Below are 17324 nucleotides of genomic sequence, written 5' to 3' on the forward strand. Positions count from 1 at the left end.
AATAATATGAGCCACTTGATGATCTGTTTTTCCATTTCCGTTATAAACATTAGCAACTATAATCATTTCTTAAAAATGATTTCATATTTCGTATTCAGATAATTTATCTATATTAATAACTCGTCGTACTCATATTTTATTAATATATAACATAGCATTTCAAAATAATTATTATATGAATATTTTTAAAATTATTAATATAATATTAAAACATTATATAATTTATACATACATTAATATTATAGCTCGTTATATGTGTATGGATATTAATAAATATTATACCTCGTTTTATATGCAGATCTCTTATTTAGCTAAAGTCCCAACAAGAATTTAAAAAAGCTGTATTTGATAAGAGTGGCCATTAGTGTTTGTGGATCGTATCATGATATTTGATTTTATGGATCAATTCAAACCCAAACAGTTAAGATCAACGGGTCAAATCTTTAAATCATAATTCCACTTATTTAGATAATAAGTCATGTAGAGTCGTTCGTCTTGACCTGTTTAATAATTAATTAAAAACAGGTCAACACAATATAAACTCATTTTATATAAAGGAGTTGAATTAACATGCATAACCCATTTGACCAGATTAACATAATTTTACATAAAATTAAAATTATTTATAGTAGCCATAATATTTTTAAAAAACAATAGAATTACCTACTAACAAAAATACCAATATTTTTTTAAATCTGAACCTATAATAAAATTAATATTACAAATCCTATAATAATAAATATAAGCATAGGTTTAGAGTTACAATTCAAAATATAAGTATATTAAAAAATATTAATATTATAATCCAATAGTAACAAAATTATAATTTTGAAATAAGATTTAAACGGTTATTGCGAGTTTATTTCAGATTAAGCGGGTCGAACTGTCATTAACTCGTTTATTAATCGTGTTTTAAAGAATTAATCCAATCCATTTATAAATCCTCTAATTTTATATTGTATTTGTGTTGAATTTACGGATTTTGTCGCCGGAATGCCATCCTTAGCATACTAACGGATAGAAGGATAATAGCGTAATATTACGAGCAATAGGCTGAGCTGGCTTTTTATATTGGAACTAATTTAGCTCCCAAGAATGAAACGGGCGAGAAAAAGTAGCCGGAGTCAACCGAAGAAGATGCTCGCTGCCGCTGCTGGTGATCTCAATCACTGCTTCACCACTATATATATTTATTAATTATATACAAAGAAAAAGGTTCAGCCTTTCCCACTTCTTTTCATCGCTTTCAAGCTCCAAGTTGTTGCATACTCCTCTGCTTCCTCCCCCCTCTCTCGCACGCGCGCTCTTCAATCTCTCTGATCCTCGATCTTCGGGCTCCCTTCTTTAACCGGCCCTTTCCTCCGGCGAATCGTTCAGCCAATACTCGGCACATCTCCTGCTCTATGCCTGTTCACGACGCCGTATTGGCTTAGCCTTGGTGAGGTTATATGCAAGTCATCTCTCTTTGATTACATGTTTAAATTTGCAAAAGAATAGTTTTTGTGGTGATTTCTGTTGAATTTTGGTGAAGTGAGTACGACAGAAAGAGAGAGAGGTTTGGAGGGTGTGTGTGTGTGTGGATGGGCTATGGCGGAGCCAACATCAGGTGCAGGTGGTACTTGGAAGGAGAGCAAGATATGGAAGATGGTTTTTTCTGTGGTCGGAATCATGACCACCCTCGTCACCTACGGGGTCTTACAGGTTTCATCATTTTTTTTCCGATACTTGTTTTTTAAAATTTATTTTAGTGTTCTCTGTAGATCATAACTTTTGGATTGTTTCTGTTTATATTGTCATCTGTTTATGTTATCATGTGATTAGGTTTGCCGGCGATCATGTGTGCATCTTGCGTTCATTTAAACGTTTATTTCACCGACTAATTTATTGAAATGCTGATTTTACTGGCTAATTCAGATTTGGACAACCTTGAGATTGATGATGAGCTGGTGGAATTGAATCATGTGCTTTCCTTGTATCTCTTGAAGATGGGTGCCATCTTTAGTATACTACCTGTATTGATGGGATACGCCCATTTGTGCTTTTTAAAACATCTATTACTCATCAAAAATAAAAATAAGAAGAAAAATTATCGATACGTGGAATGGCAGAAGATTCTGGTGATCAGTTTTGAACAATTAGATTGATGAGCTTTTAGAATCTTATATTTGAAACGCTCAGATGTTTAAGAAACTATTTTTTGCCCTTTTAGTGGCCATGCTTGAAATTATGTTTGCAAGTCTTTTCAGATATAAAGCACACATAGCTGTTGCCTTTTTTTGTTCTTTTTCAATAGTATAAACAATCGTTACTAGGTGGGCATTGTTTTTCGATTCATGAGTCCTCTTTTATGGCAGAGGAATACCGTGGTAGCTGTGCATTTGAATGCTTGCCTTTTGCTAACTCTTTGTTACTCTAGTGGAGGCCAAATCTTCTACCATGGGAGCCCATGCATTTTTATTTTTGTTTAACTGATATAAAGGAACTTGTTAAGATGAATTTAAAAGTGCACTGCTTATTCGCTTTTAGTCTGTGTTGTAAATTGAACTTTTTAAAATTGTTAAATTTTAAGTACATACTTTTTTGCACCTCAAGGGTTGTTTTTATTTTTTTCTCTATATATCTCTTCAGTGTAACACAATAAGCCAATGTGCTCTAGCACAATGACTCACCATAGACTGATGCAATTACTGTGTTGCAAATATACGAGCACTTTTGATTGCTAAGTAAGACACTTGAGTGAAGCAATTCATGAAATTTCTTCTCTATGCAGGAAAAGATCATGAGAGTGCCATATGGGGTTAACAAAGAATATTTTAAATACTCCCTGTTTCTTGTTTTCTGCAATCGCATCACAACATCGGCTGTCTCTGCAGGTGCTTTACTGGTGAGTAGGCATGTAATGTATTTTCTTAGGCTTCTAGGGTCAGTAGAAGTTGTTCCTAGAGTCTAAAACTGACAATCACCCAATTGGATTTTTCAACTGTGTTTTAACTGCAACCTATAGAATGCGGTCGCACTGCTGGAATTGCTTTCGTTGCTTCAGCAAATTTTCAGACCATAATTCTTATTGTCTTCTGTAATTCTTTTTGTTCTAGGCAAGTAAAAAAGCCCTGGACCCAGTAGCTCCAGTGTACAAGTACTGCCTCGTGTCAATATCAAACATACTAACCACCACATGTCAGTATGAGGTAATCTTTTGTAGATTGTCACATTTATTACATGATTATTCAATCCATAGGGAAAACTAATCTGCTTTCTGTGTTTTCTTCTTTATAAGTATACTAAAGTAGCTTTTATTTCAATTTGATCCGTTGCATACACTTTACTGATACAAGGCTTGCTGCAGGCCCTGAAATATGTCAGTTTTCCCATTCAGACACTTGCTAAATGTGCTAAAATGATACCTGTTATGGTAAGTTAATTGACATTTATTTATTCTGGTGGTGACAGTATGCCGAAAGAATGCTTTGAATCTTAGGATTTTCCTCTTTCGAGGATGTTCTAATAATATGGAAATATATTATATCAAGTCAATAGAATGTTACATTTTTATTGTTTAGAATAAACAAACTATGTTTTTATTCTATGGCCTGTTGGTTTGTCAATAATTTCTATAACCTGTACATGTATTCCTACATTTATAAGTGAAGAACTGCTTGTTGTGGGTGCTTCACACTATGCTTTCTAGTGCTGTTCCTATATGACTGGGAAGTGGAGAAATTCTGTTCTCATGTTTATGATCTCATTTGAGTCTTTAAATTCGGGAATTGGTTAGAATTTGTTGTCATCTCTTCATTCTTTATCCTGAAATAATTCATTCCATCATAGCAGTTGAATTAAATTCTTGTTGAAAAATGCTAAGCAAATTGATCTCTCTCTCTCTCTCTCTCTCTCTCTCCCCCCCCCCCTCTCAACTAAGCTTTAATGAATGACAAATTTAACAAATTTACTGGATAGTTTATGTGGTTTTACTGTTCCTTTTTCACAATGTCATCCTTTTATTCTGGCGTTTACTCTTTTATTTTCTTTCATTTTTTATTTGGGTTGGGGGGGGGGGGGGTTGTTTTAGATGGATGTGCATGCACTGATATTAAATTGGATCATAAACTTATATCTGGAAATTTTAGCCGTAGTCTGCTGCAAGGATGGGTTTTAACTCAGTCTCGGTCCACACCTTTTTCTTCCCACATTCTAGACCACAGTAACTTTCGTTTTAACCTTGTCACACCAATCTGGAATTGGATGTCTGTTCTTTAAGCTTATTAGAAATATGAAGGTGAAGATAGCTGGGGGACAGGGTTAAATAGTAACATTATTAAGACGTGTCCCTATTTTTGTCTTCACTGTTCTTTCTTGGTGCCTTCACCTTTTCCCCTTGTGAAAATCGTTTGATGAAGTTCATTAGTCAATTGATGAGTTGCATTGCTTTTGCCTTATTTTTACATGGTGAATAATTATCTTCCCCATGTAATGCTTCCTATTGTTACAAGTGGTAAAGCCTTATTCTTTTTTCTTACTGTTAAGCAGGTTTGGGGCACTATTATTATGCAGAAGAAATACGTAGGACATGACTATTTGTTGGCTTTTCTGGTGACCCTGGGCTGTTCAATATTTATTCTATATCCGGTAATAGCAGTGGTGCTGCTCTCCAATTCTTTGCCTTCCCTTTTGTTTTCTTATTTTTATTGGTAAGATATGAACCTATGGCCTAGCCCCATTCCCATTCATCCCACCTTTCACTGTGTGAGCTAATGCTCAGAGGCTTTTTCCCTTTTAGTATACATGTTGTTTGTGCCGTGAAAACTAGTGTTGAAAATCAACACGCAGCCATATATCATGTATACACTGAAACTTTGTTCAAATTCCATTTGAATGCGCTTCCCATGAAAATTGAGGAAGCTTGGTTATTTCACAAGTGTAATGACAACACTACTCTCTGGTTCTATTTAGTTTTGGCGTACTAAATATTGTAAGCCAATGTGGAGAGCACACCTTGCACACCACTTACCTGTCAAGTTTTGATTTGCAAAAAAAGTTTAAACTAAATTATCTTGCAAATCAAATCTTGCCATGTAGGTGGTGTGGAGGGTGTCCTCCACACCGGCTTGCTAGTATAATTATTATTAGTTTTGTAGTTGGCCACCAAACTGCTGAAACTCTCACCTGTCAATTACAAATCAGGTAACACAGGTTATTTTGAAACTCAATTTGGTTACTTGAAGACATATACTATCCACTTATATCTGAGTTGGTATTATGACCATTCTCTATCTCATCACAACCATGACCACGTTTTTTTGATAAGTAACAACCATGACCGCATTGTCATTTGAATATTTTGGTATGCATACTGGATAAGGGCATTTGACAGCACATACAACAGCACATGACTTGAGTCTTGAACTAAATATATTGTAGTGGATTGTGTTCTCATAATGTCTGCTTTATAAAATTAATGCTGCTTGTTAAAATCCAGTTGAGCGCAAGTTAGTTCATGTTCTTGTGTTTAACTGGATTGTAATCTGAAATAATTCTTCTGTGTTTCTTCTGTAGGCAGCATCTGAGATCAGCCCATACAGTCGAGGAAGGGAAAACACTACTTGGGGCGTCTCCCTAATGATTGGTTATCTCGGGTATCATATTTTAGACTCATATCCTCTCATTATTAGGACAGTAATCTCTATAATTAAAAATCTCTTTGGCATTAGCTATTAATTTATATGCATGTTATCATTCTTTTACTCTGTTATTATAATGTAAATTTTCTATTATAATCAATAAAGTCTTACTTATGAAAAAAACAATTTCTATGAGAATGCCCCTTTATTGTACACCTTATGCATTGATGCTTGACTCCTTAGACATTGGGAGATTGAAACACCTAGAGTTCTAGAGTGTGATTGTATAAATGCCAATAATACTACCCAACAAAATATAGAGTAATGCTAGATACATGCCTAGGGTATGCAAGCCTCGCACTGGGCCTTTGGAAAAAAGTTGGACCTGCCATGAAAAAATGGATTTTTTTCCATATGGCTCCCATTGTTTTTCAAATGGTCTGATGGGCTTGTATACCTTAGGCTTGCACAAATCATTTTCTTAAATTATATTAGATATATATAGCTAGCTGTCTATCACTGCAATAGCATACAATTGTCTCAGTGCTTCATTTCATATCACCCTCATATCAACTTGATTGAAGTGATTGACATTTATATTCTGATTGTTTTGTGGTTAACCTTGGGACTTACCTTCTAAATGATTAAACTGGGTTATGGAGGGGTGTCTATTTGTTTTCGGTAAATTCATATGCTGATGTATGTGGTTAACAGGTTTGATGGATTTACGAGCACATTCCAAGATAAACTTTTTAAAGGCTATGATATGGATATACACAACCAAATATTCTACACAACATTATGTTCTTGTATTCTTAGCTTTACAGGCAAGTTCCTTATTGTTCTTTCAATCTTATTACTTCTTTAAGACTCTGGTTCCACATCTTTAAGACTGGTAAAATTTTGGTTATCTGAGGACATATGAGGGGAAATGGGGCTGCATGCAGAAGCATTATGGATGGGCTGTGTTACAATTTTTATTTCTTTGCTGCGTTTGAATGCATTAAGAATAATATATTATTAGCATGCGTGTTCTATGGGTTCAAGATTAACTCCACCATGATCTTTTACAAGAGATTATTGTTAGTTTAGTGGAATTCTCAAGATAGGATTTATCTCTTCACAAGTAAGGATTCAAAACTTTTATGACCGTTGAGCTTTGCTAGCTTGTTCTCGTTCACTGATAAAAAAAACCTTTGCTAGCTTGTTTAAGTGCCATTTTTATGCATAATTACACAGCTCTTTATTCGGAGCATGACCTATCTCACAAGTTCAGCAATGATGTCATGACACTTTGGACACTTCTATGCTAGTTTTTCTTCTGCGCATTTTGTCTTGTACTACCAAGTTTTTTCTTTGTGCATTTTGGTGGTTGGTGATTGATCTTTTTTGATGTTCATCTTTTTAATTTAGGTCTTACGTTACAAGGACATCTACTTCCAGCTATAGATTTTGTTTATCGCCATAATGATTGTTTCTTTGACATCACATTGCTTTCCACTGTAAGTGACCTTTATCTTCCAGCTACTGCCATTTCCTTTTCAAACAGTTTTTTAGTCACTATATACCCCATTTGTTGCAGGTTGCAACTGTGAGTCAATTTTTCATTTCCTACACAATTCGTAATTTTGGGGCCCTGACGTTTGCCACCATTATGACCACACGACAGGTAAAGTATAAATCTCCATACAACTATTTTATCTTCCTTTCATTTGTGCCTCAAAAACTACTGTTCTGACGGATGTTATCTTCTCGATCTCTCTTTGTTGATGAAGTTGGTGAGTATCATGCTGTCATGCATCTGGTTCGCCCATCCCCTTAGCTGGGAACAGTGTATCGGAGCTGTAAGCATCAACATGAATTTCTTCACTCATCCGTTTATTTTTCATATTTTTGGAGTCCAACAATAACATTTGATATGTTGATCAGGTTATTGTCTTTGGTTCCCTATATGCAAAAAGCTTCTTAAGAAAAGCACCTCAAAGATCTTCACCTTCAGAAGCTACAGAAAATGGAGCTTCTAGGCCAGTGTAGTAATCGACGATGAGTGTCAGTCTTACGGCTACTATGAGATATGGCATTCAACTCAGTCTCTAACTAAGGTAATAGGCAGCTTTAATTTTAATTATAAAGCTGCATATTGGACACCAATATGGCTAATGCAATAGCTAGTTAACTTAAACCTGGATCATCGCATGCACACAAAATTATATTCTGAGTTGAAAGGATCCTACGGCCTCTCATTTGGATTATTTATTTTTTTAATTGCTTTTGTCTTTAATAGGAATTACTGAAAACAATGTACATGTTTGCTTTTCCTCTCTCAAGGAGAATTAATTCAATTGGTTGATCTCACTCCTTTGGCTACCTCTACAACATTGAACATCAATAAATAGTCACGTGCCAATTAAACATCAGTTGCATTCAGAGGCTGAAACATGAAATGTTTGGTCGCATCCCACAGTACTCTTTTACCCCCATATTTTTGTTTCAGCCTCATCAGATGTGGTTCCTAAGGCTTCAGGCGGGAATGTTTGTTTCGCCCCTCCCAGCCCTGAGCTCATTAGATGGTGTTGTCCACTCTGGAGTTGCACCGCCTTCTTTAGCAGAGTGAGCCAGCCTGGCAATTTGATTATTAATAATCCAGGCTGCGGCATGATTCTAACTTCCAATAGCCACACTTACGTGTGGTCTAGATATGGCTCGGGTCGCTCCATCCCCGACTGGCATGTGAGTCCCATGTGCTGGCATCGCCATGTCCGTCTCTAATGAGTCATTGACAATCTAGGTTGTTTCATTCTAACTATCATTCAGTTTTTCGTAATCAAGGATTCGGAAGAAAAAGATGTAGAAATCTGCTTTGACAATACTAGAATAGTTTGCTGCAGTATTCCTTTTCCATATGCAGTCCAAAACTGCATTGAAGCTGTTCATAGTTGTCTACAGACCCGATAGTTTGATTCTAAGAGTATATTGCCGTGCAAATAGTGTGTTCATACGAGGGGATGCATTTATCAATAAATTAGAGAACCCATAAATTTAGAGCTCAATTATTTTATCACCTAATAAATTTTGGAACTTAAATGACTAGAACCTTGACAGCAAAGATTGGAAGGGTTTGCAAGAATGTCCGAGAAACTAGAAGCTGAAAGCCATAATTACAATGGTCTTTGTGCATGTTTGTGATTGTGGTGAAAAATATAACTTATAACTTTAGAGCTTATAGTTTATAATTTAAGTAAAATACGTTATGTTTGTTTGGAAACAAATTAAAAAAAATACTTTCGAATGTAGAAATGACGATTATTTGAATTTTTAAATATTATGACCATATCCTTAAAAGGTTAAAAATTATAATTATCTAAAAGTTATATATGTATTTTTGTTCATTGATAGTATTTTTAAAATTTGAATTACGTTTTGTATTATCCGGAATTATTCGAAAAAACTCGTTTGAGGAAAAGTATTAAAATAATGCTTTTCTTCAAACTTACTTTTTAGCTTATTTGAGATTAAAAGTGTTTTAATATGTAACATTAAAACAATGTAATTTTTTCATTAAATAACTTTTAAGAGTCTAAAACTACACTTTTTAAGATTTCTACCGCAATTCCAAAAGAGGCCTTTTGTCTATTTCCCGAAGTACTGCGGTGCCGCAAATAATTTCATCGCTCGCAATCATCTATTCCACCAACAAAAAGTAGAAAAAGAAAATATAATTTGAAAAAGAAAAAGAAGCAATGAAAAGGATGGCCCTTGTGTGTGGCCACCGAGTGGTGGTCCTAGCTGGCTACTGTTGGATTTTTGTGTGGAGTTTGGTCGTGTTTGTGGTGGTTTGATGATCTGTCGACAATGATTTGTTGTGGATTTTCAACGACGCTTGGGCCATGAAGCGAAGGCTTTCGGACTGGTAATTTCTAACTTGTTTTGGCACTTGATCCAACTTGATCTGCTGACTAGGGTTTAGTATTATGCTGTATTATTGTTTTGGAGTTCTGAAATTGTATCGTGTGTGATTAATTTCACATATTTTACTTTATTTTTTCTCTTATCATTCCTAACAGCCACCTCTGGGGAGATTCGCGATGCCGTTTCGTGGACCGTTTGCGGCAAGTGTTGTTCAATTTTGATTATAAGGTGTGGTTTGGTTTCACAATACAAAACCATCTCATCTTATCTTATATAATCATTATAACTTTTTTAAACTTCTACATAAAATATAATAAATAATTTAACTTTTTTAAATTCTAAAACAAAATTAATATTAAAAATTAATATTTTAATAATATTTTATTTAATTTTTAACAAAATATTTTATTTTATCTTAACTGTGTAACTAAACGAGACGAGGCCTAAATTGGATGGAATAATCTGTCGGATAAATTGTGATATATAAACCGATTTCAGTTCAGACCGGATAATATTCAACCCACATAACAGTCCTACGAGGATGGTTGGAACGAATCAATCGGATGGAATAATCTCTCGGATAAAAATGATTTTGCTTTGATCTACCATTAATTTGACCCGTCCCTCTTCCAATAATTTTACCTTCAAATTCTATATATTAAAAAAAGTTAAAACAAAAGTAATTGAAAGGTATATGATAAAATAAAAACAATTTAAAACATCATAATGTATTTTTAGTTTATTTATAATTAAATATGGACATTTATTTAGGAATAAAAAATCTCTTAAATCAACTATTAATATCGAAAAGTGATCAGCTATTATAATAATAATAAAAAAAGCCTGGTACTATATGTACTTATACTTTTACTTACCAGACTTATTTTGTTAGTTTTTTTTTTAAATTTAAATTTGTTATTTTGAATTTGATGATTTTCAACGTATCAATAATTGATATATGGATAAATAAGTTTTTTGTATGTTTTTCTTAAATACATTTAACATTTGTCAAAAAGAGAGAGAGAGAGAGAGAGAGAGAGAGAGAGAGGTTTACCATGTAACAAAGTAATTCGCCCGTTCAAATCACCCGCAAGTAGATAATCCGTTGCGTAGTTCAGCGGTTTTATGCTTCTTAATTGGTACGAGAAACCTAATAGGGAACTAAGTATATATTCAAGTCCTTTTACTTCAATGAGTATCTCTTTTCTTAACCAATCCGAAGAGATATCCAAAATCTTTCGGTTTCAAAATTATCTGCATAACAGTCTACCGACGGTTATATATACACACACATACACTGTTTTAACGCATATTATATACACTTCTCGCTTCGGTGTTTGGATTCGCAGAAAGTGAAAGACAACGTGGGAAAAAAAAGAAAGAAACTAATGGAGCTTGATCTTTCTCCCAAGTTAGCTAAGAAGGTGTACGGAGGTGATGGTGGTTCGTACTTTGCATGGTCCCCATCTGAGCTTCCCATGCTGCGTGAAGGGAACATTGGTGCCGCCAAGTTGGCCCTTGAGAAGAATGGTTTTGCTCTTCCTCGTTACTCTGATTCTGCCAAGGTTGCTTATGTCCTCCAAGGTATATATATGCTCCTTATCAGATTTTCGTATTGTGGTTTTTTGTGGGTGTCAGTTTATGGTTTTCGATCAGTTTTATGTTGTTGGACTCGATCGTTCAATGTATTGAGATGCTGTTTAGTATTTGGTGATTAGCTTTTCTGTTTCTGCGATTATTAATTTATGGTGTAGATGTATCTTTTTTTTTTTTTTTTTTTTTCCTGGTTATACAATCTTGATATATTGTTCGATAGAAGATTGCTTCTTACTGTTATCATTATATTGGGTTTTTAGACAAATTATTTTCAAGGAAGACTGAGCTTGTTAATGGGTGATTTGAACCTCAGTTTCTGCTGTCCCAAAGGACGGTGGGAAACTCCATTTGAGGCTTTGAGCTAGATCTAATTTCTGCAATAATTTTTTTGAGTGCTGATAGTTAAGAAGGTAATCGGATTGTTTGAATCATTTTGGAAAAAAAAATTATTTCAAGCATTTAGGTGTTGAAACGATTACTGACTGTGTCTAGTCCTGTAAGAACAATCGGCTTGATGACTTGATCTTTGAAGGACTATTATTCTGCTATTGGGCTTGTAGCAGAAGGGTTAATTAGAGTTCTTTTTGAAAGCAGTTCCAAGAATATTCAGTAAACTTGTTGAAAATACCGTCTAGATAACTTTATACAGACCAATGATAAGATATGAGCCAGCCAATAAATAAGCTTATGTTAATTTGTATAGGACTAATTTAGTTTTACCTCCATGTTTACTTACACATTTGATTTTTCTTTTTGATAGGACATGGTGTAGCTGGAATTGTCCTTCCTGAATCAGAAGAGAAGGTCCTTGAAATTAAAAAAGGTGATGCCATTGCCCTTCCTTTTGGTGTTGTTACATGGTGGTACAATAAAGAGGATACAGAGTTAGCTGTACTTTTCTTGGGAGATACTTCTAAAGCTCACAAAACTGGTGAGTTTACTGATTTTTTCCTGACTGGTTCCAATGGAATCTTCACCGGCTTTTCGATTGAGTTTGTGAGCCGAGCCTGGGACTTGGATGAGAACCTTGTTAAGACCCTTGTTGGCAAGCAATCAGGCAATGGCATTGTCAAGCTTGATGAGAAATTTAAAATCCCTGAACCAAAGAAGAAAGATAGAGAGGGTATGGCACTGAATTGTGAGGAGGCTCCTTTAGATGTGGACATTGAGAAAGGTGGAAGGGTTGTGGTCTTGAACACAAACAACCTTCCTTTGGTTGGTGAAGTTGGTCTTGGGGCTGACCTTGTTAGATTGGATGGGAGTGCCATGTGCTCCCCTGGATTCTCTTGTGACTCTGCATTGCAGGTGACTTATATTGTCAGGGGAAGTGGCCGTGTTCAAGTTGTTGGTGTTGATGGTCGCAGGGTCTTGGAAACAACTGTAAAAGCTGGTAATTTGTTCATCGTGCCGAGGTTTTTTGTTGTTTCGAAGATTGCTGCTCCTGATGGTATGGAGTGGTTCTCTATCATCACCACCCCAAAGTAAGGACGTTTTCCACATTCACAGCCAGATATGCTTCTTTTTAGCCTTATAATACATTGGGTTATCATGTCTAGTCAAGTGTCTTACCCCTTTGGTTTTCTTTTTTGTTGCAGTCCTATATTCACTCACTTAGCAGGAAGGACTTCTGTGTGGAAGGCTTTATCTCCTCAGGTGCTTGAGGCTGCATTCAATGTGGATTCAAATACTGAAAATTCTTTCCGTTCAAAGAGGACTTCTGATGCCATTTTCTTCCCTCCACCGAGTTGAATAAAAAAAAGATTAGCTTCCTACTCACTTCAATAAAAAAAAGGATTAGCATGATGCAGTAGGCCTGTTCTGGTTTTTTATGACAGCAGACTTGGGTGTTTGGTTTCATCCTGGAATTTTAGTTAATTTGGTTGATTTGTTATATAAGTTAATCGGAGTTGGTTTGTGTGTCTCTGGAATTTTCTAGATTAACGAATTCTACTCAGCAGCCCTATACCACAAACTTATTGAGAGAAAAAAAATAAAAAATAAAAGTCTACGTCAGCAAGTGTGTGGTGTAAGGCTGTTGAGTAGAAGAACCCATAATTTTTTCTTTTTATATATCCTAGTCAAGAAAATTGTATCGATGTTATTTAGCCGATGTTTTTTTATTTTTTTATTTTTTTGATAATCAACAAACTTTCATTCATGAGAAACATTACATAGCAAACTGATCAAACCAAAGTGCATGATTCACAAAAGTTGGGACCTGGTCCCACCACATCTAGACATCAACTACATTCCATGCAAATCTTGAGAAGCTATGAGCTACCCCATTTCCTTTCCTATAAACATGTTGAATATGCAAATCTGTAAAATGCTTCATTAGATCTTTAACATCCTTTATCATATTACCATTTGATGAGGAAGACTCCTTACTAGCTTGTAGGTCTTGCACCAATACTAAACAGTTGGATTCTACCACCAATTTAGGAATCTCAAGTGGAAGACAGAATTGTAGGCCTCTCAGTACAGCTAACAACTCCATTGTAGTAGAATTGAATGATAAATAGTCTCGATTATTTTTTGGTTCCTTTAGGTGTGTTTCGTTCCCTAATCAGATCTGATACTTCTTTTGTTTCTATCAACTAACTTGATTCATATGGTTCATAGTTAGAAGATAATTTATATCTCCAAATTCCTTAATTTTTTAATATATATTAAGTCAAATAAAAGAAACTTGAATCCGATTCAATTGGCTTATTATTATTTTTTTTGATATATTTAGGGGAGGGGGGTTTCGAATTCTAGACGTTATTTTTTGAAGCTGTGAATTATGTCAATCAAGTCACAGGCCTTTGACAATTGACTTATTAAATGAGCCGGTCATGAGCACAAAGTTATGATAATTATACCATACAACTCCCATCAAATTTACTATAAGAAAATCTGGTATTTATGATTAATTATTTTACGACAAGAATTACCATTTGCAACGAGAATAAATAGAAATAAAGCTTTTGTGAAGACAGTCCACTTAAAGTATCCTAATTGATGTTACAATCCAATTCAAGTTAAAGCCTTTGCGAAGACTGAAAAAAAAAAAAAAAAAATACAAGTAAACATATAAGTACATATAGCTGTATTCTGAAAAAAAAAAAAAAGAATATGCAAGAAAAATCCAAATCAGGCAAGTGCTTTTCCTCTTGACTGATTTGTTTATGATGAGCTGGCTTCACAATTCTTACGTGACATATACTCAATTGCTCCTTGAACATGTTCATTACATGTGACAAATAATATTTAAAAATATTAAAAATATCTTTAACCTTATAACGAGAATATCTTAAATATTGAAAAATATCAGAAGAAATTATGTTTCTAATAATATTCATTGCTTAGATTTTTATGAGTAATTTGTGTATATATATATATATATATATATATGTATTATGAGTTATACAAAGATATTCATGAGTACTCAAAGTTTACCTGTCAAAGTTTGTACATAAAATTATAATATATACAATATAAAGAATCTATTAATTTTTAGAATTAAATAATTCATATATAAATTCAAGCTCGTTTGAAAACGAATAATAATTGTATGCGCAGCCATCAAGATTAAAGTTTTGAATACCATTTTGAAAACCATTTTAGTTAAGTCATTGGAACAAAATATTTTGATATGGTACCGTTTTGGATATCATTTCGAGATAATCTATATATAGATAAATTAATTATATATGTATAAATTATATTTCAAAATAACATCAATGCAAGTCTTAAAAAGTTAAAATACATATTTATAAAACTCAATAATACTTCTAAGTTCTCAATCCAACTATTAAAAAAAATAATCACTCATCTTCATCATAAAAACGAGAATATGGATTTGATTTTTAGTTTTCGAGAAAATTAGATTAAAAAAAGTTAAGAAAATAATTTTCAGATATGAGAATTAGAGTGAAAATTATGAAAATACGCTAAAAATACAAAATATAAAATTTCGGCCTACACATAAAACTAGCCGGTATTGATTGAAACACACCAAAATAACTGGTATTTAACTTGGTACGAAACATCTATCTCCCCGTACCGATTATTGATTTACATGCCCTAATCTGGTACTCCCTCTATGCACAACAATAAATTTATAGCTTCTTTGTTGGCAAGAGAAGCAAAAACTTTTAGTTTTTTTTTTTTTTTTAAATTTATTTTTATTTTTCCACTATATTTGACTTTAGTTATCCTAACTAATTCCTGAATAGTACCCATTCATTTAGAAATAATTTGTACATTTTTAAAATAAAAAATATTTTAACCATAAATAGATTATACAAAGTAATCTTACAAACTGATGTGATATGATGTGCATAGTTTTTTAAATTTTAAAGTTACTTTTATTATAAAGTAGATCTAACGAACTACATAAAATTACCATATCGATTTGTGAATTATTTTTATGTAATTTTTTTATAACTGTAATAGTACTACTTTTTTTTTTCTTTTTTCTTTTTTTTTTTATTTTTATAATAGGCCTCACCTTTTTTTTTTTGTTCAAAATAATTGTGGTAGACTTTTACACCTAAAAACTATATCTAATCTTACTTTTCCATTTATATAATCTAATGCTAGATCTTGGGGCTAGCCCCAAGAAAATTACAGCGCAGGTGGGATTTCAACAACATATGCTATGGGAATTAATTAGTACATATCGGTTCTCCCATTAATATCACTTCTTCTAGGCCAAACTTTGTAGGGACTTCTAGGTACAAGTGGTTTAATACACCAAATTGCGTACCAATATTTATATAGTTTTTTTTATTATAAAAAAAAAACTAAAAGCAATTTTTTTTTTAGAGAAGAATAAGGTCTTCCGTCTCACGAAAATCATTTTCATCTTTTATTCGTATTATTTCATTAAACAAATGCTTTACATTTAAAATTGGTACGCGATTTGGTATGCGAAATCGCTTGTAAGAAGACTTTTCAAAGTAGGGGTTAATAGGTTCAGTTTAGTTTGGGTTTCGACAAATTTTGGAATTGAACTAGTATGCATCGGTGTTGATAATTTAAAAACCGAAACGGATCATTTTATCACCAAAACTAGAACTTTTGATTTTTTCGATTTCGGTCTAATTTTTCCTGTTTATCGTTTACATATGTGGCACTACATAAATTTAGTATTATAATTTTTTGAACTCTCAATTAATTATTGGAATTTAGTATTTATTATTAACGACGACTTATTTTTTAGTGTCTAATTATACTAATATAATATAAGTAGTATCTAACTTATATAAAATATTTTATTAATTTATGTTATAAGATTAATAGACTTGAAAAGATTAAAATTTCATATTGTATTAATTAACAATTTAGCGTATAACATATATAATATAATATATATATTGGTCTAGTTTGGTTCAAAATAGTTTTTAAAATATGAAAACCGTACAACATGCAAAATCAGACTGGTTCAACTATTTTTTCAATTTTTTTTTACACCCCTACTTCTAACCGCCTTTTGCAATTGTGAGTCTCAAAGTACAATATCAGTGTCATATATTTAGGTGTCATAAATTAACTTACAAGTTGGATTTGAATTAACTAATATAATCGAATATCCATAATTTGACACGTCATGCAAATGCAAATTTATCAACTTCCCTTAAACAATATTTAGGAAGATGCTAAACTAGAGAAGTTTTACATGAAGCCTTACACTACACATCTCCACCAAATTAATATGTGATTTTCATTTTTATCATTCTATCTTAATGTTTAAATATGTGTGTGTTTAAATGAAATAAAAAAAATGACAAATTACATGTTGGTTAGAGATGTGTGTAGTATAAGACTTTCTTGTAGCATTTTTTCAGCTAAAATAATACAACCAACAAGGATTAAAATTGGTGTACATCGATTTATCTAATAGTTAGCTGATTTTACATTTAACATAAGAGTAATATATACTAGATCTAGTCCTATGATGTGTAAGACCAAAGTGAGTTTTTTCATGTGGATTTTGAATTTGTCTACTTTCGCAAAGGAGATGCATGAGGCTTATATACTCTAGAACTGTACAAATCATTTCCTTTTTATGTATGTAATCCAATGCGAATGCTAATTTGTTACCCTTTTTGTCACTATGTGAATGTAGATTAATTATAAACAAATGTAAAATAAATTTCCAATTTAATTTCACTGTAAGGCATCGCCCAATTAGATGATCATCATTCTCATATT

General features: G+C 33.1%; 2 protein-coding genes across 6 annotated transcripts; both read left to right on the forward strand.

Moving 5' to 3' along the window:
- Positions 1 to 1084: 1084 nt before the first annotated feature.
- Positions 1085 to 8586, forward strand: LOC121240670 (UDP-galactose/UDP-glucose transporter 5B-like). Of its 5 annotated transcripts, none has more exons than XR_005935581.1 (13): positions 1086 to 1438; positions 1532 to 1701; positions 2771 to 2884; positions 3096 to 3188; positions 3347 to 3412; positions 4528 to 4626; positions 5554 to 5633; positions 6333 to 6445; positions 7032 to 7120; positions 7201 to 7287; positions 7394 to 7462; positions 7548 to 7720; positions 8113 to 8586. XR_005935581.1 is itself a non-coding variant. In XM_041138164.1 (12 exons), the coding sequence occupies exons 2-12, from the start codon at positions 1588 to 1590 to the stop codon at positions 7650 to 7652; spliced, it is 1029 nt and encodes a 342-aa protein (XP_040994098.1). In that variant the 5' UTR covers positions 1085 to 1443; positions 1532 to 1587; the 3' UTR covers positions 7653 to 7883. The 5 variants fall into 5 exon arrangements, 2 of the variants coding, with proteins under 2 accessions (XP_040994098.1, XP_040994097.1); XR_005935582.1 differs by having other exon boundaries at positions 8122 to 8586; XR_005935583.1 differs by lacking the exon at positions 8113 to 8586 and adding an exon at positions 7903 to 8106.
- Positions 8587 to 10653: 2067 nt separating this feature from the next.
- On the forward strand, positions 10654 to 13205 carry LOC121240671 (12S seed storage globulin 1-like). The gene is made up of 3 exons (XM_041138165.1): positions 10654 to 11111; positions 11884 to 12604; positions 12719 to 13205. Exons 1-3 carry the CDS (start codon positions 10916 to 10918, stop codon positions 12870 to 12872), a joined length of 1071 nt encoding a protein of 356 aa, XP_040994099.1. The 5' UTR covers positions 10654 to 10915; the 3' UTR covers positions 12873 to 13205.
- The last annotated feature ends 4119 nt before the right edge of the window (positions 13206 to 17324 follow it).

This window comes from Juglans microcarpa x Juglans regia, chromosome 7S, assembly GCF_004785595.1.
Source record: "Juglans microcarpa x Juglans regia isolate MS1-56 chromosome 7S, Jm3101_v1.0, whole genome shotgun sequence".
Classification (NCBI taxonomy): domain Eukaryota; kingdom Viridiplantae; phylum Streptophyta; class Magnoliopsida; order Fagales; family Juglandaceae; genus Juglans; species Juglans microcarpa x Juglans regia.